Source organism: Grus americana, chromosome 1 (genome assembly GCF_028858705.1).
Source record: "Grus americana isolate bGruAme1 chromosome 1, bGruAme1.mat, whole genome shotgun sequence".
Lineage (NCBI taxonomy): Eukaryota > Metazoa > Chordata > Aves > Gruiformes > Gruidae > Grus > Grus americana.
In genome coordinates this window covers 57567607-57591670 of record NC_072852.1, presented here as the reverse complement: position 1 = coordinate 57591670, position 24064 = coordinate 57567607, and the positions used below count along the sequence as shown (strand labels likewise).

General features: G+C 48.1%; 1 protein-coding gene across 4 annotated transcripts in view; it reads left to right on the top strand.

Moving 5' to 3' along the window:
* CACNA1I (calcium voltage-gated channel subunit alpha1 I) overlaps positions 1-20500 on the top strand; it is an 89477-nt gene extending 68977 nt beyond the window's left edge. The window contains exons 23-35 of one of the 4 annotated variants that reach the window (XM_054831454.1): positions 310-502; positions 1601-1752; positions 3329-3438; positions 4047-4180; positions 4939-5009; positions 8450-8528; positions 9091-9212; positions 9950-10288; positions 10915-11061; positions 15345-15461; positions 15846-16011; positions 16882-17078; positions 18906-20500. In XM_054831454.1, coding sequence (XP_054687429.1) covers positions 310-502; positions 1601-1752; positions 3329-3438; positions 4047-4180; positions 4939-5009; positions 8450-8528; positions 9091-9212; positions 9950-10288; positions 10915-11061; positions 15345-15461; positions 15846-16011; positions 16882-17078; positions 18906-19607 — 2529 coding nt within the window. In that variant the 3' untranslated portion in view covers positions 19608-20500. Of the gene's footprint in view, positions 1-309; positions 503-1600; positions 1753-3328; positions 3439-4046; positions 4181-4938; positions 5010-8449; positions 8529-9090; positions 9213-9949; positions 10289-10914; positions 11062-15344; positions 15462-15842; positions 16012-16881; positions 17079-18905 lie in introns of all 4 variants that reach the window. The other 3 variants (XM_054831446.1, XM_054831465.1, XM_054831475.1) reach the window with 3 other exon arrangements.
* The last annotated feature ends 3564 nt before the right edge of the window (positions 20501-24064 follow it).

The following is a 24064-nucleotide window of genomic DNA, read 5'->3' as shown; positions in this document are numbered from 1 at the left end:
ACCACATACCGGTGGTGTACTCGACCTGTGGCTGGGGTTGTGCCTGAATTGTAGGTGACTCTGTGCAGGTGGGCCCTTGCCCTTGATTCCCACCTGCTCCATCAATTTCCAGCTGATGCCAAAATCCAGTCAGCCGATCACAAACTGTCTTGCCTGTAGCTCCAGCTCTTCCCAGCCCACTCCCCTGATTTCCATAACCCCTCCCCACATCCCCAGCAGCCAATCACCGTGGCAGGTCCCATCCCCATCATTTCCATACCACCATGCATCCAACTGATTGACTGCCTTTGCTCTCCCCCCTTCCACCAGCCGGTGACCAACAACAACCCCTGGATGCTCCTCTACTTCATCTCCTTCCTCCTCATCGTCAGCTTCTTTGTGCTCAACATGTTCGTGGGAGTGGTGGTGGAGAACTTCCACAAGTGCCGGCAGCACCAGGAGGCTGAGGAGGCACGCCGGCGGGAGGAGAAGCGCCTGCGCCGCCTGGAGAAGAAGCGAAGGAGTAAGGCACAGCCTAAGTGTTTGGTCGGTTCGTAGGCCAAGGTTTTCTGAGAAAAACCTTCTCCTCTTCTTTTTCTTTCCCAATGGACCGGTCTCCAAAATGCATTGCTTGTAGCTGTGCTCTTAGCCTTACTCCCCACGTCACTGCCATGTCGCTACGCACCTCACGGGGTGGTCTGGGGAAGAGGGGTGGCTGACGAGGTCTGCTGGGACTCTGGGGAAGCTGCTGGGGTTTTAGCACCCTGCCTCTTGGGAGATAACGTGTACCAAAATTACCCCTGTGCACCTGCTGACATGTGCTGTTGACACAGGATATGTACACATCGGTACACCTCCTGGGCTTGGGATAGTCCCACCTGGGCTTCCTGCAACCCAGCTGGTGTTTGGGGGAAGATGTGGACAGGTCATCCTTTGTGTTTAAACCAAAATTTAAAGAATGGGGAGGGGGGAAAAAAAAGAGGAAGACTGCTGTGTTTTATTCCTGGCTCTTTCCATCAATGTTGCAGTGTCACTCCTTCCGGTCCCAGACCCTCTGGGGTGAAGCAAGCCCTCTTCCTTGTATTTCCATCCTCTTCTGTATTACTTTTAGACAAAAATTGCAACAGCATACTCACCCCTGGAAATCATCCCTACTACCCTAGACTGATGGTTTTCTTCCATTCACAGCCCGTGGGCATGCTTTCCCTTCCTCTGCTCCAGTTTTCCCCTCTCTCCTGTGACACCCTGGGGCCTCTCCTGGAACCATCTGCTCCCTTTTATCATTTGTGATCTTAATTTGTCGAGGCATGAAATGCTGATTTAGCACCATTTGCCCAAACACAGACTAACAGATTTTCTTTCTAGCATTCCTTTCCTTGTCCTTTTTCTACTTATTTTTTCCCACTTCTACTTTCCTCTTTTTTACATTTTTTTCCCTCCTTCCTATGTCCCCTATTTTTTACCTATCCTTTTCTGTTCTTTCTCTCTCCCACTGTCATTTCCTTTTCTTTCAACACCTATCACCACTTTTATCTCTGTTCCCTCCTCAGTGTTTCTTACCCATTTCTCTCTTTCTTCCAATTGCTTCCTAACTCTGCCCATCTCCCTCTTTCCACTGAAGAGGCGCAGCGTTTGCCGTACTATGCTACGTACTGCCCCATACGCCTCCTTATTCATTCGGTCTGCACCAGCCACTATCTGGACATCTTCATCACTTTCATCATCTGCCTCAACGTGGTCACTATGTCCTTGGAGCACTACAACCAGCCTGTGGTGAGTGAGATCATGGAGATAAGCTATGCCTCTAGTCATTATGTTATTTTGCTACAGCTCTCTGATGACTATTGCCCAGCAGAATAGGTAGGACTTGAGTGTCTCTAAAAAATACAGTTAAAGGGTTAATGTAGCAGGCAAAGTTATGTGAAGAGTTTTGTATACATACAGAAAGGTAGCCCCTACTCAAACACTAGTTATCCATAAAAAATCAATAAAGATAAGGTTTCTAAACAAGAGTCAGGTCCCTAGAAAGCATGGTGCAATTAAGTCTCTGTGCTTTATATTAAGTGGGTATGTGGGTCACTCAAATTTAGCTGCCTGGTCTGCTTTGTATGTTCCCCTGGATCCGAACAGGAGGAGTGGTGGAAATAGCAGTGTCTTGGGAGCTTTAGGCCTTGCATCAGATTTCCAAATGTCAGTCCAATCCTCCTGCCATATGGCCTGAGCTGAGAGGACTAGAGTGGCTGGTTGTGTGTCATGGCATAGGATGTCTTTACCAAGCCACCTTTTTTGCATAAGAGAATCTGCAGGGACAAAGCACTGAGCAGAGCCTTTCTCAGCTGCAAGGGCTGATTCCCCGCAAAGGGCCTTCAAGGCCAGATAAGTTCTGTACTTTGGTTGGAACACTCTCAGTGTTCCTGGCAAAGCTCTAGATGCCTCTGATGGAAAAAATGTATGCTGCACATATCAAAGGAGCTTTCTGCCTCCATGTGTAGACAAAGCATTCATCGTGACATCTGCCCAGTGACATTTCAATTTTCTCTTCAGGAGAACCTTGGTTGAGGTGAAAGCTCAATCCTGGTTGACCCTTGGTTGAGGTGCCTGAGCAGATGCTGTCTTAGGTAGCTCAGACTTTGATCGGGAACTGAATCTGTCTGTCCTCATTCAAATCCACTTCCAGTATCCTCTGTTTCTTGCCCATCTTCCCACCTTTTATCTTGCCCTTGATGGTGCCCAGTTTTACTCTGTAGGAACTCTCAACCTTTGTCTGTTGTCATCCTCACATCAGGCCTTTGCTCCTGTACAAGTCACTCCTCTTCCTTACTCCTCAGCTAGTTCCCCTGGAATGCAGGTCCAGCCATGCCAGCCTGCTGTCAGGCTGTGCCAAAGTGCTTCAAACACTTCCAGTACAAAGTGCCACCAAATGCTAGCATGGCGTATGCGTGCCCCAGACCAAGGCACAGAGGGGTTTCCTCCCATCAGCGATAACATATCCACAACTGGAGTAACCAGTAACTTCTGGTTGATAGCTATGCCAGTGCCATTGACATGGTGGCATGAGGAGGAGGCTGATGGTACTTGGTGGATTATCCTTGCAACAGCCGCCGCCTCCCTGTTATGCTGAGCAGTACAGGAGAAAGGAGCAGTAACTGATCCTGAGAACAGCGTGGGGTAGAGGGATCAGCTGACGGTTCCCCTTAGTGTAGGTAGCCTCAGCATTCAAGTAGGTAGGAGGCATGGGGCAGCTTCCCCACCTCATAACGAATTCCTGGCACTCAGGAGAGTCCTCCAACAGGTTATGTTCTTGATGTTGCTTTTGCCTCAATTCTTTACCCTCTCTTTCTGCTGGCAGTCCTTGGAGACCGCCCTTAAGTACTGCAACTACCTGTTCACCACTGTCTTTGTGCTGGAGGCAGTCCTCAAGCTGGTGGCATTTGGTCTGCGGCGATTCTTCAAAGACAGGTGAGCAGAGGGTTATGTCAACCATGGCTGCAGGGCAACTGGGTTTGGGGTGGAGGTTTTGAGGATAGACCCTTATCTGGAGCATGACATGGTAGCAGAGTGCCCTGACTGCCTCCCAGTTCAGCACAGCGTGGACCTAGCCTCAGCCTGCATGAGCTGCAATGCCTAGGCAATAGTAAGAGTTGTCCAAAACCTGCTTCTTGGTTGGCATCTGCTGGTTAGGCTGGAAAGCAAAGAAGGTGGGGTTAGAGCGAGACATTTTTTTCCTGCCCTTGAGGCAAACTGGGAGCATGCTGAACCAGAACGTATATAATGAAGCTGATTCGAAGTAGTAAGGCCATAAAAAGCTGAGCCCATTAGTCAAAGCATAGCACCATAGTAACACAGCTCCATGCTTTCAGATCAGGCTGGCTTGCCTCTGGCTGCTCAGGGTGTGTGCAAAGTGAATCTCTGTTTGTCTGCAAAAGCCCATATAGGCTGACTCAGAGTGGAGCCTTGAATTCATACATAAAGAAATATTTAGGTTAAAGTGGAGACAATTCACTTTCTTTTTCAGGGAAATGGAAAAACTCCATCTTCCTTTATTCTCTTCAATTTTTCTTCTTAAGGTGGAACCAGCTAGATCTGGCCATTGTGCTGCTGTCTGTCATGGGCATCACATTGGAAGAGATCGAAATTAATGCTGCTCTCCCAATTAACCCGACTATCATCCGAATTATGAGGGTGCTGCGCATCGCCCGGGGTGAGAGAGACACTGGCTAGAAGCAGGGGTGTAGGTGGCCATGGAGTGGGAGTTGGTGCAATGACTCATGGAGCAGCAGCTGTAAAGTCATGGTCTCTCCCTGTCCCTAGCCCTGGGAGGGAGGCAGGGGATGTGACAGAGGACAGCCTAGAGGCTAAGACTTTCTGGATTCCTTAAGCCAGGCATTTAGATGCAGTGGTTTTAGCAGGAGGTGCAGGGCCACAAGGGTGGGTAGGTCATGCAAGAGCTGAACTTTCCCTGTTATTCTTTTATGGGACAAGTATGGCAGTGGTGTATGGAGAAGGGGCCACCAAGCAGGCTGAAGTTTGCACAGGGAGGGGACTGAATCTTCCTGGTGGTGGCCAAGACGTGCTAAGCTGCCTTAACAGATGGTGGCTGGAGGAAGAGAAAGTAATGAAGTGAAATATCAGAGCAGAGGGAGAATCGTGATACACAATGCTGGGAGAAAGAGAACTCTTCACCCAGACAGTCTGGCAAAGCAGAAGCAACCTTATAGGTATGGGCGGCAGAAACAGAATATTTAGTAAGGAAATGCACTGGAGGAGAAGGAACCACTGGGGTTGTACAGTCAAAAGAAGTGAGCAAAGGGAGAAGGGGGCCAGGGAGGGCAATACAGTTTTTCTAGGGCAAGGGGAGACAGGACATCTGTCTTGTGCTACTGCCATTAGTAAGTCACACAAAGGATGGACGTTCTGAGCTCAGCCTGAGTGACAATTCTCTTGTGCTTGTTGTGGCAGTTCTGAAACTACTGAAGATGGCCACAGGAATGCGGGCACTGCTGGATACAGTTGTTCAAGCCTTGCCACAGGTAAAACAGACCAGCTACCCCAAAGACTCTTATCATAGAATCACAGAATAGTTTGGGTTGGAAGGGACCTTTAAAGGTCATCTAGTCCAACTCCTCTGCCATGCACCCTTTTTGCAAAGGATTGATTCTTGTGGAGTCTCCGAAGTGGTGTCTGCTGTGTTGTGCAGGTAACTGCCTGAAGGTGATGTCCAAGTTTTCATGTCAGTCATGTGGGTACGGTTTTCCTCAGATAGGTGTTGTCCTGGTTATCATGTCATCACAGGGGTACAGCTCACCTCATGTCTCTGTTCTCCAGTGGGTGAATGAAATAAGGCCTGATTCATGGATAAGGGCAGATTTCTTCCCATGATGTCTAGCTAGTGTGTACCACTTGTGGCTAGTCCCCAGCTCCTCTCTCCCCTCTCCATAAGAAGGGGAGAGTGACTGGCAGCCATTTCAGGAGGAAAGGAGGTCTTTGCATCTCTGCCCCTCTCACCCTTCCCCACATTCCCCCCTTTTCCCCTCCTCTCTTTCATTCACACTCTTGTCACTCCCTTTCTTAGCTAGTGCCTGCCCCTTCCTGCTTTCTTTTCCTCCCTTCTCCTCCCGGATCCCTTTGTGTTTCTGAGCCTCTCATGTATGAGAAGCAGTGACGCACTCTGTTGTGGCTCACGCAGCCGGCAGTTAAGTGTCTACTACAAGACAGCTAGACAGAAGGATTTCATGAGCTGTGAGCGGCAGCTGTTCCTGAATGAGATGCTGACACGGTGCTTTACACAGGCTTCAAGCCCACTGTGAGGATCCTCCGTGATGGATGAGCAGCCAGGGAGACTGGTCCCCTTCCTTTCGGATCCTCCAGAGAGAATTGTTAAGCAAGGAGTAATGGCACCAAGTGGCTCTACTGATCATACATCAGACCATTCCCCTGGCAGGCCCTGAGCAGGCAGCTATCTTGCATGGTATCAAAATGCATGGGCATTTGTCAGTTGATTTATCAGCTAATGTGCCAGTCTCCGTGAGTGATGCAGAGCTGAGAATCAATCTGAAAACAGCATGAGTAGTTACCCAAGGAGTTTTCTTCTGATGTTGTTGACAATAAATGTCAATATGAATTAGGGGAATCTTGTGGCACAAAAGCGAGGGGGAAACAGCGTGATCTTTCCTGGGTCTTGTGCTCTATCTGATCTCTCATGCTTTTCATTATACAATAATAATTTGTATTTTTGTCTAATAATATAATTGACATATAGGATATATAATAATATTGTCATCCAGGATAGTCGGGGGCTGAGATACAATGGAAAGAACAGGAGATTAAGGGTGTTCTTACAGCAGGCAGCTTTGGGCCAGTAATGTTTATTAGTTCTAGCTCTGCTGCCCCAGGCTGGTTCAGTTCAGCTTCTTTGCACCATGCTCTTTTCCACTCCAGGAGCTACAACAGCTGATTTGCTCAGGTGAGGATCTGGATTGGAGCAGGTCTCCAGATCCGGCATCTGCATGTCTGTGTCATGCTTATTCTGCAACCCAGATAAATGCAACACACAGATATTAAGAGCTGGCTGAAGTAGTACCCAGAATCCCTCAGTAAGAGGACTCTGCAGTATATTTGTACTTAAATGGTGACACTCAACTTCTGCCCCCAAAATATAAAGAATAAATAGGGGAGGGGGAAATGTTCATATCCCTGTCATGTAGATAGAGAAACCAAGTCATCAGAGCGAAGTGTTTTGCTTGGGATAGCAAAAGGCACAGCTGGTGCCAGTTCAGGCCTCTGAGCCCTCTGTCAAGTCCTAGCCACAAACCACAAGTATATTCTTCCATACTTTATACGTTCTGGCTTTTCTCTCTCACATTCACCTACAACTCCTTTGCTAACCAAGATGATAGGTCAGGTCTTCTGGAGGTCATTAATATCTGCCACAAAACCCTCAGAAGCAGATGTCTAAAGGTCTGGAAGGTAATACCTAGTAGTGCTTAGTCCTTGCTGCATCAAAGCCTATGATCAATCCACTTCCTATTGATTGGCTTTTGCTTCCTTCTGTAACAGATTGGTTTCGTTTAATAAAGTTATACAACAGAGGGATCAAAAATCACTCCATGGTTAAAGTTGTATAAAAATCTGCACTTAAAGCAGGGCTAAAATCCCCCAGTTTCACTGTTAAAAGATTGAATTTAGTCTCCCTATTTTATACACTGAGTCTTCAGGGGACAATTGAATTATCTGTAATATTATTCTCCAAGATTTATTGGCTTTGCCAAAAGAAGCAGTTTAAAATAAGCTGTCCTTTCCCTTGCGCTTTTTCCTCCTTTCGACCTTTCTCTTTATGTTCCTAGAGCACAGACTCACATCAGGGATTTTGGCTTGCTAATGGCATATAAGGCATCTCCAGTTGTCCTGTTTCAATTCCCTTCCTGTCTTTGTTATACTGCAACAATTCTTAATAGTGACTAGAGCTTTAATTTTAAAGAGCCCTTTGAAAATTTAGCCCTTAGCTAAGTTTTATTAACTCCGTTTTCTTAATGCCCTGTAGATGCAGACCCAGTGGTGTGTGTTCAGAGCATTTACTATGATGTCCAATTTAGTCATCAGAAATAATTCCTTCCACTAAGTATGTAGGAAACCAGGATCTGGCGTCCCAGGGGAGCGGGTGGGCTGAATCATTCATTTCTCTCCTGAATTTGGATGGCACAGCAGTTGCAATGACTAAATTAGACTCCTGAAGTGGATGATCCTAACAAAGGCCCAGTGACCACATGCATTCAGACCAGATACTGCTTAGTTTTCCAAAAACACCCATATACCAGTTAGGTCTTTAATTTTTCCCTGCCTTCTCTTGCTCTACCAACAGTGTGCTAACCTTTTATGGCATTTTCTATTATTGTTTAACCAATCTCTTCCAAACCCCCCATCCTGAACTTCATATATAACCCAGCTGCCCCATGTGCTGGGAGGCAGGACATTCAGAGGCAAGCAGTGATTTGGGAGAGCGAGGACTTAGAGGCAGTGCCGATGTTGCTGGTGGCACTGCTACCTTTGTGCACCGTGAAGCAGCAATCCTCGTGTTGGGGGGTTTCCAAACAGCAGCTGCTGGAAGCCCAGAAATCAGGCTTTGACCTACTATGCTATAATCCATAGCTTGTCCTTCGCCCAGCCAAACTGGCCTCGCCTTCTGTGCCCCTGATCCTGTGTGCTTGTCTTCACCTGGCCCAGGAACTACACACTTCAGTCAGCCCTGGCCAGAGCTTGTGCTGAAGTGGATGCAACTGGGAAAAGGGCATCCTTCAAGTCCAGTTGCAACTGGAACTATCACTGGTGATTTCCCAAGTGCTGAGCAATCGTTTGGTTACATTTATAGACTGGGAATTTGCTGCTGTTGTCTCCAGGCTTTGAAAGATAGAAACACTTGCCTGTACAGGTGAAATAGGCTTTGAGGCTGGCTGACCGTGCCATTTGCTTTCAGGTGGGAAACCTCGGACTGCTTTTCATGCTCCTCTTTTTCATCTATGCTGCTCTAGGAGTGGAGCTCTTTGGAAAACTGGGTAAGTCTCAAGCAGACCATGCTCCAGTGTGAGCTACAGACCTGCTGGGAAGCTCAGGTTTCTCAAAATCAGTACTCATTCAATAAAGGGACTGAATTACTTGGTGGCCTTTATTCTCCCTTATTGTAATTGATATAAGATGAATTTCCCTCTAAATTGTTATTGTCCTAACAGCCCAACAAAATAAAAGAAGTGTCTGGTTTCTCTTTCATTCTTAAACTTTTGCTTTTTTCTGCACTGCCTACTTTGATACTGCCTTCAAGATTACACAAAAAGCTCAGGGAAGGCTTATTTATGTCTCTTGCCATGGAATACTGATCAAGAAGAAAGGCAGCACAACATGTTGGGAAGATCTCCCTGAGCAACTGAGTTACACTGCCTGGTATCCTGGGTCTGGGCCATCAGGGATTTTTCTGTATTGCTGGGCAGCAGCCAACTGTTGGGCAGGGTGCTGAGGCCTCCAGACTGTGAGAAGCCTGAAGTCCCCTTCCCCAGTTCCTGCTGTTGATCTCAGGGCTGGCAGTGTGTCCTCTCCTGATAGCTGCGATTCCCTTCCTTTCAGTATGCAATGATGAGAACCCCTGCGAGGGCATGAGCCGCCATGCCACCTTTGAGAACTTTGGGATGGCCTTCCTCACGCTCTTCCAGGTGTCTACAGGCGACAACTGGAATGGGATCATGAAGGTAACTGGGCCTCGGGGGTGTTTATGTCCTTATTGTGGGGAAAGAGAAATTCTGATGTGTGCTCTGTTCAGCAGTGCTTGGGCTAGAAAAGGGAAGGAGCACAGGAGCTGGGTTGCTAGATAAAGTCCCTGCTTGGGCCAGAATCTCCTTCCCCACCATGGTAACTCAGACCTTGGGCTCACCTAGTCCTACACATATCTGGCTGAGAAAAGTGCAAATTGTCCTTGGGAGGAACAAGAAGACTGTCCAGGCTAAAAGGGAATATCCACTGTCATAAGGCCTGTTATCAAAGCTGAATGTAGGTGCATTGGACATGGCACCCATCTGCAGAGCTACCGGGGCAATCCGAAATAAATATGTCCTTCTTTTAAAGGACAGAGAGAGAGAGGAAAGTTCTTTGAATACATACAGTGCTTTTGAGTCTAGGTGGGAGAAGGCAGTACCAGACTGCTCAGTTTTGTTCTTGCTCACATGTGTGTGGCTAAAGTGGCAGCAACATGTGATGGTCTGGAAGTAGTTTGTTCTGTACACCTTTGGACGTATTTGCTCTGAAACAGCACAGGATCAGATAGTGTCCTTGATTCTTTGAGGACCTCATGATCCCAGAGGGTGTGGGGCGATAGAAACATTTGCCCTGTTCTTTCCATTAGCATCAGTGTTTTTCGACAGAAAGAGCAGCCATACTTGTATTCTTACTTTAGTCCTTCCTTCCATCGTTCCCTCTCAAACCCCTCAAGGATACCTTGCGTGACTGCAGCCACGATGACCGGAGCTGCCTCAGCAACCTGCAGTTCATCTCCCCACTGTACTTTGTCAGCTTTGTGCTCACAGCCCAGTTTGTCCTCATCAATGTGGTGGTAGCTGTGCTCATGAAACATCTTGACGACAGCAACAAGGAGGCCCAGGAGGATGCAGAGATGGATGCTGAGATTGAGCTGGAAATTGCACATGGGCTGTGCTCCCGCAAGTCAGGCTCCCCGAATTCAGGACAGGGAAAAGGAGCAGCAACAGGAGGCGGCGGTGGGAGAACAGATCCTGAAGGACATCTGTGCATGAGATGTTACTCTCCAGCACAGGTGAGTACACCTTTGAGCTTACCAACCAGACTGCAGCAAGTAGCCATGGGGAGAAGCTGGGCAGCCTAGATGACTGAGGGCTTAGCAGTACCAGACAGACTCTTCCACCTCAGAGTGAGAGGTTTGCTGTCAGCAGTAGACTTTTAAGTTGGTAGCATCGTGTGGGGACAAGGCTGTGACAGCAGTGGGTCATGTTCATTGTCATCATGGTATAGGAACCTGAGGGTCAGCAGAAGAGAGATGGAGCAGATCAACTAAAGGTGTGTTAGGAGCAAATCTGAGAGGGGAGCTCAGGAGAAGAGAGCAGGGGAAATGGCAGATCAAGAGTGAGGCACTCCAGCAGAGCTGGAAGGGAGGTGTGAGCAGTGCCATGGTGCGCTGACAGTGAGTGAAGACAGTCCCTCCTTTTTTTTTTTTTTTCTTTTTGTATTGAACTCTAGCATCTTTACACACCCTAAGAAGCAAATGCTCCCCCAGTGACCCTGTGCAGGTACCTGCAAAAAAGGTGCTGCTCCAGATGAGTCAGGGTGGAGAACCCAGCCCCAAATTCACATAAAACTGTGAAACAAAAACCTCGGCATTCTTAAAATGATCTCTCCCATCCTCCCCCCTTTCTTGTCCCCTAGGAGAACTTATGGCTGGACAGTGTCTCTTTAATTATTAAGGACTCCTTCGACGGGGAGTTAATGATCATCGATAACCTATCGGGCTCCGTCTTCCATCATTACTCCTCGCCGGCCATGTGCGAGAAGTGTAACCATGACAAGCAAGAGGTAACCTGCGTACGAGGATGCGTGAGGGGACTCTCCCCCCAAGACCTGCACACTCACACCCACATGCCCGCAGGTCGTCCGATGTGTGCTCCTGGCTGTAGATTGTGTAGACAGAGAGCTCGTTGACCTGTGTTTGTCATCTGTCATGAATTGCTGATACTGCCTCTAGTACAGGCTTGCCCTCCTTACCCACGGGGGGATGTTTGAGGTGGTGGAAAGATGAGATGTGCCAGGACACAGGTCAGGAGGGACTGAATGAGCTGTAGAGAAATGACTATGAAGGTGTCCTGGCAGTTCTTGTTGTGTTCAATTTTGTAAGAAAAGCAGAGGTTCGAGCTCATGTTGTACGGAGGACTCAAAGGATCTCACCCCAATGACAGCACTCAGGGGCAATTCAGTAGGAGATTTAAGCATGTGTTTTGTCTTCATTTTAAACATGTGCTTGCTTGTTCCCTGTTGAGGTTCATGAATTAAGAACATGCTTAAATGCCTTGTTGAATGGAGTCACCGTCTGTGAGCAAGGATTGGTTTGTGGTGAAAACCAGTTAATTAGTTTGAGCAAAACCTAAATAAAAATGGGCCCATTGAGAAAGTTTGAGAGTCTCTTTTCTGATGTAGAACCTGTTAGCTGACAAATGGGTTGTTGCTAAGAGCAGGATGCCAAATGGCTTAGACTTGTGCTTCTAAAGTTAGATGCTTTGGAAAACTACTTCCTACACAATTAGTCTTTCCAGGTTGTGAAACTTCAGGAGCAAAGTAGTCTGGGAGAAGTTAGGTGAGTAGCAGAATTAATTTTGTTTCTGAAATTATTTTGTTGTATGTAAGTACTATGGTCGTGGTCAGACTTGTAACAGTAGCATATCTGACAGTAAATAGGTACATCAGTGGCAATCTTCACCATCTCCTTCCCTATACCTAACTTGATATATTTCTGTTGCTTATAAAGAAACCGGGAAACTTGGGAAGAGAACTCTCATTGGCAGGTTACTCTAGCCATATTTGAAGAAAACAATATTTTGTTTGGCTTCAGATGGCTAGTTCTGACGCTCTAAATTTTTTCAGCCTGTCAGCTATCTGTTTGTCCCCATAACTTCCCTTTGAAAGTATCAAAATGCGAACATTGGTGTAGTTTATCGGCATTGCAACATTTCACAAATGGATGCTGCATTAATGCAGCCAGATAACTAGTTTTCAATTAACTGTGATTTCCACTGCTTTACCCAAGTCCTTATATTCAGCAGTTGGTCCTCAGCCTTCTCAGAAAATCAGGTCTTCTAAGGCATTCTAGAATGATTACCCCAAAATTAAGTCATTTGCAGCTAGTTTGCTGCATTTGAAAACCTTCCAGATAGTCTTCAGTATCCTGCCTAGGAATGAAGACAACAACGACAGATTTTCTTACCTTCCCAGCAAGGAAACTAAGCAGCAAATTCTTCAAGTGCAAGCCACAGCAAAGAGTTTAACAGAATAATCACAACTAAAGAATTATTCTTAGATCATATTTTCTAATGGCTGTTACAGAGCCATAAATTATTTTTCAAAATTGATATTTCAATACATCTAAAATGTGAAATTGAAAAGAAATTATTTATATCTGCAGGAATAACTTTAGTAATAAAATGTAGATATTTTATTTCTGATCATATGAATCAAAACTACAGCTCAGGATTTTAAGTCACGGTTGATCATGACCTTCTCTTCATATTTCATAGTATAAAAAACACTGAGGAAATTTCAGCAGGAAATCACTGCATGGATCACAGCTAGGCTTGTACCAGCACTAACACCAGCAGTGCACATAGTCATTAAATTAGGATGTACTCTGGTACATCAACATATCCGAATGTCCATTGTATACACTGACAGAATTGTACTATCTCAGAAGCAATCGACAGCAAATTTTATAGGCAAAACAGTTTTTATCTAGTCCTATTCAATATACGTGTATTCAAACAGAATAGTACACTCGCTGCCTGCCAAATCACCCTTAGCTCTGCCCTTGTGACAAAAATCACATATTAGCCAAAAATGTTCACTCCCATTTCATTTGTAGTTTAATCTGTCAAGACGCTGAGCACAGTGGATGGGCACAACACTTAAACATATGCTCAAAGTTATTAATATGTGCTAAGCTTTTTGCTGCATTGAGGAGAAGTGCTCACCATCTTTCCCAGTTATGCTGCTGGCATCTTATTTTCAAACAAATTGTTTGTACAATTAAAGATTTTTGGAATCATGGCTCTGTTTTTAAGGCAAGTAGTTTTTTTCTAAGGGATATGTGTGCATGGTTCAGTGTTTCAGGTTGATGTCCCCGGCAGTTTTCATGGATTATGCTCCTAGTGAACAGCCTCTTCTCCCCTCACTGCAATTTTTAAAATTTTTTCCACTACAATTTTAAAAATTTTTTATTCCTCATCTTTAGTCAGAAGATTTTTAAATATTTGCAGTAAGGGAAGTTATAAGAACAAAACTTTTTTTTTCATACTGCTAACCTCTTCTCTTGTCGTCGCTATCCTTTCACTCTTGGGCTGGTTGACAGTTAGACATCTGTGTATCGGTGGCTGATAGCGTGTTTAGGCAGTGGCAAGAGTTTGCCAGTGAGCAGCGGTGAATCGTGTTTCCACACATGCAGTTTATCTATTCATGACTTTGATGATTATGTTTTTTGTGTAGATCCCAGGGTGGCCAGAATTTGTGAGCAAGCGGTTCAGTGAAGAACAGACTATTCTGGCTTTTGTTGAAACCCTTTTTTATGGATGGAGAAGGTAGTCGCAGATGTTATCACATTTCACGCTCGTGTCTCTACAAGCACAGCTGTAAGGCTGTTCTGGTGTAACAAGCACTTAGGCGAGTAATGGATGAGTACGCACATTAAGTGGGACTGAATGAAGACTGTGTTTCTCTACACAAGTAGTTACTGACTGGTGGCTGTGTAGTATGCTTGACATAACTTCTTTGTGGGCTCTCCGGTGCGTCAGCGATCTGAGCAGCAGTTGTTGATTTTGGGCTCTCTTCATGGTTGAACGGCACTGTGTTCCTGTGTCAGAATAATATCCCAAATAAGGATGTCATTTGTGCCCTTTATTTAAGTTCAGCTCTGGTTTTCCATCCTGTTTATTCAAAGTGCGTTATCCCTCGGATGGAGGGATCCTCTTCCAGTCTCTGGCATTGGCGCAAGCCACTAAACTCCCAGCTCGAAGGAGTCATCTCTCCAAATGTTCCACGTGCTCTTACAGCACAAAAGCTGTACCCGCCTCTTGCAAACACAAACACGGGGGAGGTCAAGATAAATGGCCAGGAAGCAAGCTGTCCAAACTGAGACAACCCAGAGTATAGCTCTCAAGATTCAGGTGCTGGTGGTGGCAACTAGTGGGACTCCAGTGACCAGTGACAGAAAGCCAAGCACAGGAGGGACAGAGCAGTTGCTTAGGCTACTAGAAAAAGGAGATGCTTTTCAGGTGTTGTGGGAAAGATATGTCAGGCAGAGGGGAATTGAAAGCTTGGAGCAAAGAGGATGGGAGAGGGGCATCTATGGTATGAAACAGGCCAAAAGATGAAGCAAGGTCAGGTATGGAACTGAAGTGGAGATGAGGCTCAAGGATGAGAAAGATGTGGTGGTCAGATGTGGTTTCAGAAAGCAAGAAAGCACAGATATGAGTGGGCGGGAGGGGTGAGTTTAGGGATGGAGAGCAGGATGGGAGATGGTGTTAGCTGAGGTCTTGGGTAGGTTAGAGGTGAGGGGAGAGGGAAGACACAGGGAAGCTGGAGGGAAACAGGGTTTCAGTGATGAAGGTAAGATAATATGTAAAGCATGATACTGGCATGGACTGCAAGAGGCATGACTATCCCTGGAATGAAAGCACCTTCACATTTAAGCAGGGCTGTCCGTGGCGCCTTCAGAGAGAGGTCTACTCCTCATCCCTCAGCAGAGCAGACTGCCTTGTCATCGGCCTGAGGGAGCCCTCTCCCCACCCAGGTTTACTTGCAGGGCCTTGTGCCAGCTGTATCGCTGGGACAGATTCAGGACTCCTTCCTCCAATTCTGGCACTAGAGGAGCATGGACTGGCGATGGGCTGCTTGCAGATCATATGTTCAACCTTCCTTAAAAAGTGGATTCTCCTGCCAGCCCAGGTCTGGGTTAGGCCGTACCTGATGTATCCAAGGAATATAACCTAAAATTGATCTCGGGTCTACAGGCTCTCACTTATCCACCATAAAGAGTGTGACTGCTTGAAATGTGGATGCTAGGCATGACCTGTGACAGCTCCTTTCCCTTCCTGCAGGTCCAGCTGGCTGAAATGGAAGCATTATCCCTCAACTCAGACAAGTCCTCTTCCATCCTTCTAGGAGATGAGTCAGACAATCGCAGCACTTCTCAGCTGAGTCCTAAGGAGATCAAGGTTAGCCCCGGGTGGTCATGGGCATGTTGCACCGTGCGCTGTGTTTCTGTTCCTGCTCATTTGAAGTGCTCTGTATTCATCCAAGTGTCACTGCTGAGGAATATAAATTCTGGTCGCTTTTCAAGAGTTTCTGCATAAAGACATATTGTGGAGACAGATTTGAGGAGAAAAAGGGATATATGTTTTTGAAAGTTCTCTTCGCTATTGTCAGTAACTTCCTCTGAATGAGCCTAAATTTAGGGGATTTGGGCTGGAAACTTGAGCATCTCTTAGCTAGCTTGACGGTATCTTCAGAATCAGACCTTCCTGAGGCTTTGACAAGTCTGCTCTGTCATCTGCCATTAAATTTCACAAGGCTTTGTCCTCACTTATTTTTTCCAGCAGGATGGCCAGGAGAGTCCTGACTCCAATGGGGTAGGCGATCTAGGGGAACACCTGCTCCCAATATCCAGTGCGGATAGCTCTACAAACCCAGACAGTTACCTGTGTGAAATGGAGAAAACTCCTTTCAACTCAGTCCAGTCTTGGCTAAAGCATGATAGTACCAAAGGTGAGCATGGCTTTCATCATTCTCCAGGTCTGCTGAATGTCTGGGTTGGTTCAGCTCATCTGCCTCCCTCCTGCCAGGAATGGACTTAATGTGATGTGGGGTTACACTAACCAAGAATTAGCTTTCAGTTTGCCAGTCTTCAGGAATGGAACGAGGAGCAGAACCTTCTTTTGCTGCTAGATCTTATATCGTCCCTCAGACTTGCATATGTGAAGCATTGTTAAAGAGCTGATTCCCATTCACAGTAGTGCACCCATGCATGGTCAGAGAAGAGCGAGGACAGACTCCCCTGACATGCCAGCTGGATGAACTGTGCTCACTCAGCACAGTAAAATGTTGCTGCCCCCTGAGACCTGGCTCCTCAGGTGCAGGTTCAGGGTACAAGTAATACGTGTCTGCCCTTGGTAGAAGTGCTCCAGTTCTACTCTTGAGCAAGCTCTGGCCTCCTGTGGTTCCCAGGTTTCCCAAACCACCAGTTTATTTATCTCCCTTCATCCCTTGCCTTGCAGAATCTGGGATGAAAGTTCTCTGGCAGTGAGACATAGTTGAATCAAGGCCCTACGGCTCAGCATTTCTCTGCAAGAGCAGCAACAGGAGAAGCAAGCTGGGCTATTGTTTGATGGCTCTAAGCCATCTTAGATCTTCTGGGTCTGGTGCAGGTTTTGGTCCTTGTGTGGGAAGTGGGACCCATGGTGTGAACACTAGACTGAGGCTTCTTGGGCAGGAGTGTGTGTTACTACATATACTCCGTATACTGGACTTGCAGGACCGTTGGTGTAACAGCAGCAAAGGCATCAAATCAGAGAACTCCTCAACTTCATTATTTTTCTGTTTCTGTTCTCCTCCCCATTTCTTTTGGTACTTTGTCAGTCCCTCCCAGCCCCTTCTCTCCAGGTGCATCTTGTCCTCTGTTACCTGTACCAGCAGAATTTTTCCACCCAGCCATCTCTGCCACCCAGACAGGGCCTGAGAAAGCCTCATGTCCACGCAACCTCCCTAAGATCTCTCTGCAAGGCTCATGGGCATCACTGAGATCTCCAGGTGTGAACTGTTCACTGCTTCATCAGGTGAGGACCCTCGCTTCCCTCTGCTAGGAAAGCCTGATCTTCACATCACACCCAAACAGCAGGGGCTGAACAAGGAGGAGGACAGATGAAGGAGGGGTCCAGGTCATGGGCTGGGTGACCTGGATCTAACCTGTTTGAGGAGCACAGTGCACTGCAGAGTGCAGGAGGGTTGGGGAGGAGAGAAGGTTTTGTAGCAAAGGTGTGTTGTATAGCTCTCACCCCCTGAAATCATACGTTCTACTTTGGATCAAAAAATAGTGTGACGGCTGCCGCTAGCCCCACATGAAGATGAAATCACATCACCTTTTCACTCACCCCTGGGTCCCCTGCACTGAGTGCACTGCAGACACCTGCATGCACAGCAGCTGCAGTGTGAGCCAGGGAGATGGCAGCCACACAGCCACCTCGGCTCCTCTTAGCACCGTGACTCTGGATCACGCACCTGCTTGGTTGGAACAGGCTTCTCCCCACCTACCTCCTCCATAGCCATTCATGCCACATCCACACACTGCGTCCCTGAGCTCACTGTTTTCCCCCGCCCACTTAGCTCTTACATTCCAGAAAGGTGCTATCTCTTTCTGAAAAGGCAGCTATTCCTCACTAATGAAAGAGAAGAATAAAAGTGTTGAGGGAAGATCAAATGTCTCTGAAGAGCAGAGGAGGCAGAGATGAAAGTTCAGTAGAGTTCTTGGATGATACTCTCTGAACAATTCCTGTTTGAGGAGTACAGGGACACTATTCCAGACAAACTAAAAAATAAAAATAAAATCATATGTTTTCCAGTTCTATGTGACAGGCACTGTTGGCACAATACAAATGTGTATAAATTCACCAGGGATAAATTTAGCCTCAAGCTTAGGCTGCTTGAGTTGTGGTGTTGAAACTTCTGGTATAAGTTTAGACATGAAGAGAAAGAGCTCTGGAACTGGCATACCACTGGGGCAAAAGTACTGAACTATTGTGAAGGAGAAATTGGTAAACTTCTGATTATGTGATACAGACTGTATTGAATAGCTATGCTTCAGGAGACCAGATCCATTCCTAGTGCTGTGTCCCAGTGATGATCTCACAGCACAGACCAATTTCCTAGGAACAACAGAAACAGCTTAACTGAGTCCTGATACAAGGAAATCAAGGCTCGCCCCTTCCTGTTGGAAGGGAACCCTGCCTTTCTGCCCTAAATACCATCATTGCCACTAGTGCTGGTCAGAAGAACCATGAGGACTCTTTTTTTCTCCCCAAACATTGCTGATTTTTTAATGAGAGGCAGTCTATGTACAGAGCCTGAGCTCTAGGTGCACAAGTCCTCTGATTTCTGGCCAGCTGATGGTTTTGATGTGTCCACAGCCCATGTGGCAGGTTCACAGGGAAGCCAAGAGTGAAGACCCACAGGGAACCTCAGCTCCCCTGCCTCCTGGACCACCAGTGGTCAGGCACAGCCCAGCAGCGGGGGCTGCAGAGCTCACAGACACAGCATTCCTTTCCTTTGGTGGAGCATTTCACGTGGGAGGAGAAGATTCATCCTGGAGCAGAATGAAATCAGAGCTCGAAATATTGATCCTTTCCTCCTCTCCCAGAAGGGGAGGCTGGGCAAGCTGCATGGCTGGGTGCTTTGTAGCTTTGCTCAGGTGGTTTATAGCTGTCCTCCCTGGCAGATGAGAGTGAGAGAGGAATTGGAGTTTTCCCCCTTTTTCTGTAATTGTGGTTTATTTTCACATCCCAAAGTACTCAAAAAAAAAAAAAAAGGGGGGGGGGGAATAGGCATAGTCTATTGCCCCCTGCCCATCTCTTTCCTGAGAACTGTGTTTTCACACTCCTGCTCCCCAGGCCCCGGACAGCGATACCTCGCTGGACAGCCGGAGCAGCAGCTCAGCGGGCAGCCTGCAGACCACGCTGGAGGACAGCCTCAACCTCAGCGACTCTCCCCAGTGCACCCTGGACCTCCCGGTGGCTCTGTGTCCCGTGCCAGCTGCCGGCAGCCAAAGACCCCTGGCAGCACCCCTCTCCCCCACCTCCCGCCGCCGGAGTCTGCGGGGCCGGGGGCTCTTCAGCCTGCGAAGCATCTGTCGTCACCAGCGCAGCCACAGCAGCGGTGGGAGCACCAGCCCCGGCTGCACCCACCACGACTCCATGGACCCCTCGGACGAGGAGGGGGCGGGCAGCAGCCTGCGGGGGGGCGGCAATAACAGCGAGCCCTCGGAGACCCTCAGCAGCCTCTCGCTGACCTCCCTCTTCTCGCCCCCGCCACCGGGGCTGACGCTGGTGAAGAAGTGCAGCAGCACCAGCAGCCTCCACGCCAGCCCCTCGCCCCGCCGCCCTGCTGCCCACCACGCCAAGCCCTTCTACACCGTTGACCCCCGGGGCTTCCTCTCGATGCCCTCCTGGGTGACGGACTTCTGCAAGGACACCCCCTCGCCCAGGGAAGGAGAGGAGCCGGATGGGCCCGGCAGACTGGGGACAGGGGACCGCAGCTCCCCACTCCCATCTGAGCTGGAGCTGGGCGGCGGAGTCAGCAAGAGGAACAGATGAGGGTCCCTGGGGCACAGGGAGGGAGCGTTCGGCCGCCGGCATGGGGAGCATGTTTCTCTAGCTTCTCCCCAGCAGCAATTCCAAAGGATTTGCAAGAAAGAACCAGGCAAACAAAAATTTATAAATATATATATATACATAAATATATATATATATAGAATAAATACTCTGGTACCGTACCTCAGAGGCGTGGGAGAGTGCAAGCAATACGGGAACAGTCCTGCCCGAGGGCAAGACCTGGACCATCACTGCAGAGACTATAGTGACAAGAAAAGGCCATGGGGCTGGGAGGGATGGGACCCTCCAGCCAGGTGACTGCCACATGGCAGCTGTTTAGTTATATACATATACATATATAGAGAGATTGATTTATTTATTTTTTTTACCGAGAGTATATGAATTTCAGGAAGTGCTAAGGAGGAACAAGCAAACGGGCTGAAGGAGGTGCTACACCAAACAAGAAGGGTGGGGGTGAAGGGAAGGGAATCAGGGTGAGCAGCAAACGAAGAGCATCTGGGGTTTGCCTTGCCTGTTTCTGGAAACTTCCTTATTGTCCATGCTTCCATTTCAAACATTAAAAATTGTGGGCCAGATCTTCAGGTCGAGCGTAAATTGGCAAAATGTGATTCTGCGCTTCTGTTGGTGTAAAGTAGCAGAGCTCTGGCTTGAGATGGATTCACGCTGATTTACAGCAGGTGAAAATCTGGCCCCGGCAGCAGGGAAAAGCAAACAGCCATGGCGCACGGGAAGCGTTTTGAGGTGAAAAGCCTTGCTTTGAAGGGAATGTGTGAACACAGCAGGCACGCTCATGGGAGGAGGGGATGGAGGCTACATGGCATATTTTTGTTGTTGTTTTGTTGTTTTTGTCTTTTTCATTTTCCAAAGAAAGAAAACTGCTAATGGAAAAAAAAACCACAAGATATGTGGAGAAATTTGGAGTGGGAGAGGCAGGGTGGAAGGGGAGGGGCAGGTAAAAAGGGGAGAGGTAATCAAACTTTTCCCCCTTTCATTTGCAGTAATTGTGATACTTTATTTTAGAAGCCCAAAGGTGCAAAAATCATCTCTAGAGAAACCTATCTGTTATTTTTGTATCTATAGCTATATATATTAAAAGAAGACAAAACCTAGAATTTTAAAAAAGACAAATAAAAGCAAAGGGGGCTTCAACAACACAAAATGCAGTCAGTCCCCTGGCTGAGGGCTGACCCCGTTCCAAGTCCCAGTGGGAAGACCCTACAAGAACATCCTCAGCTTGGTGGTGGTTCTGCCTCCTCTCCAGCATCAACTTCATCCTCTGGCATTTTCCCGATTTGCATCAGTGTAGCTGGGAACAGAGTCCTGCTCAGTGCCAACCGTGGACATGGAGAGCAGGGAATATTGGCGCGTGTGTGTATGTATGTGTGCGCACACAAATGTAAGGATGTTTATGTGTGTTGTGTCCGGGCTAACTGGCTCACCAGCTGGAGAGATGTGGGAGAGGGAGGAGGAGACGTGCAGCTGCTCTTGCCTCTGCCTTGCAGGGGAGTCTGACTGGGGAGGGCTGCGGTGGGGAGGGTGAGGGCAAACCGACTCCTCGAACCATGACCTGTCTCAGGATCCAGGATTTGATCCAGCAGACGTGATCCTCTCCCAGCATGGTTGCAGCGAGGCCTCTGGAGGCTGCGTCCCTCCTTGCCTTTCCAGTGGTACGGCTGCACGTGCCTCCTTCCCGGCCAGGGCCAGCCTGGATCTCCTCCTGCAGCAACTCCAAGGTTTCGTACCCTTCCCAGGTTTGCAGGTGGGTAGGAAAGCCATCCATCCAAGGGGGGCAAAAAGAATTTCGGATGTCACCTACCACCCCAGGGAAGCTCCACTAAGGTGTGTCAGAGAAGACAGAGAGAGAAGGGCAGCGGGGAGAGGGTAGCAGCCCAATGGAGACAGGGAGGTTTTGGAGGCTGGTGTGCTGCTCAGAGAAGGAGCAGGGCTCCCTCGGGTATTCCTGTCCCATTTTTTCCATCAGATCAAGAGGGCCCCTGCAGCCCTCCCAGAGCTCTCCCAGCTGGCATATGAAGCATTGTGAAGTGGGCAGTACAAAACAGATGTTCTGGTTTTATTGTGACCTGTCTGATTTTTAAGCAGCTGCTGCGTCTTACGAACCGGGGCTGTAAACAGCGAGCGCGTCAAATGGGACCAACAGCCAGGAGAAGGATAATTACTGTGTGGACTTGATTTATTTGCTGGAAGGAGTGTTTGCTGTGTTGCAAGCGTGCACGCTGACTGCAGGGAGGTCAGGCCTGTGGGGAGAGGACAGGAGAGCCCGGGTCCTTGTCCTTGCAGAAAGGATGCTGATCCAGATTTATTAAAGCAATAATAAGGGTCTTCAAATGCTTTTTTTTTGCACTGGTGGTTCTTTGGGTGAGTTGTCCCTGCCTGCTCTCCTGTGGGCAGAGAGGAGAGACAAGACACGTGATTTCACATCCTCAGGGAAGGAGGGCAGTCAGTCCCCAAATGGCTGAACAATGAACTCGGGCTGCACAAGGCTTAGGCTCAAACCCAGAGCTGCTTTGAAGCCAGAGGTAGGGCTTTTACCAAAAAAACCCTAACAGTTAAAACCCATCCAAACCCCAGACAGCTCAATGCGCAGAGATCAGAGATCGGTGCAATGCTAGAAGCTACCCCGATACTCGGCCACGATACAAGTATGGCCTGCATTTGGGATAGTTGGGAGGGGAGAAGGGTCAAAAAATGTTGGGAAATGTGGTGGTGGTGACTTACAGCCCCTAGGATGGATCTTCTCTCAGCTTATTATCGGTTGTCCCTGGAAGTGATTTGCAAGGGAAAACTTCATTGTTTCTCTTGTGGTTTGGGGTCCTCTTGCTCTGCATGGTATCTCCCCTTCACATCCCAGCTGGGGTCATGCCACTGCTCCTGCCTCCCTGCAAAAGGGCTTTCACCCTCCACCGTATGACTCGAGCGAAAGGCTTCTGGCTTAGGAAGGAGGTTGCCATGGAAACAGAAGACTAGGTTATCTTTAGAGAATATTTTGTCTCTCTCTTTTAATTATTTACTAACTGTTTGAAGAAGAAGGAGGAAACATCCATCCTTCCTGAAGAGGAAGCAGAATACTAAAACCCAGCACATGCCTTGTGTTTTTGCTGGGGATTTCTGCAGCGGGGCAAGTCATGCAGTTTCTCCTGGCAAGAGCTGCCTTTCCCAGCTATGCCTGCCTGTTGGCACCAGGAAAAAACCTCTGTCATCACCCACCCACCTCCCAGACAACACCTGAGGGTAGCCCAAGATTTGCCCAGGCATCTTTTCAGCCTCCCATACTCCCCACTTCCCACGGGAGACCATATCGCAGGCACCTCCTGCCAGGAGGCTCTTTGCCGTCGTCAGCCCGAGATCACCCTGTTTTGTCCCGCTGCCACGTTACTCCCATGCCTGGCTCTCCCCCGCGTCTGCCACCAAAAGCGGTCGCTCTCCCTGCTCGATGCTGAGCTCCTCCACGTGCTCGCACGCCGCTACCGTGTCCTGCTCTGGCTGCTGCTCCACCAAGCTGGGCGTATTTAGCTCTTGCCATCTTGGCTTGCCAGCTGATTCCTCCACGTCTTTGCAACAGTTTTCTATGTCTTTTTTTAAAAGCCCTCCCTCTACATTTTCCCCTCTCGCTACAGCCTCTGGGCCCGTCAATGTGGTTTGTTGCAGCCGCAGAGCAGAGCCCATCCCTTAGGAGCTTCCCACCTTCTCTTGTGCACGAAATCCTCAGCCACTCCAACCTGCCCGTGGAAAATGCACCCTTATTTAGTGTTTCTCCTGCACCCAAAGACCCCGTCTAAGCACTGCCAAATGAACAAGGTGTAACTGCTAGGTGTACTTCTTCTCTTGGCTTCTCCATCTTCATCTGTTTTCCTTACTACTACCAAAAGTTTCCTGATGCAATTAGATATATGGGAAGCAATTGCCAGCATGACCACTGTTTTCTTTCGTGGGAAGGTGGCAGTGTGGTGCAATTGGTTTTTGGTGGGGTTTTTTTTTTGTTTGGTTGGGGGGCGGGGGTTGTGAGGCCAGGTCCTGTGAAGGACTGAACACCACCAGCTTTCTGTGAAATTAATATGAGTGGAGCAGGCCTGGGAGGAAAAAAATTGAAAGTGTCATTGAGCAGGAAAATAATTTCTCAGACAAAAGAAACTTTTGTTGTTAAGCAGAAAACTTAGAGGCATTCAAGGTCTTTTCTACTTTTTCTTTTTGCTGAGAGTGAAATGATTCCTGCCAGAATGGCTCTCATGTCCAAAATGGTCCCACAGGGCATCACAGAGGTGGGATGTCCTGGGTGACCCCTGGTGACTGTCTCCTCGAGACACCAGGCCACTCGTCCACCGCATGGGGCACTGAAGATGGGTCCCCAGACAGTGAGGTGCCTACAAGGTGCAGCCGGAGACGTGCCCTGCACAACCACCATGCAACAAGAGCAAAAGACG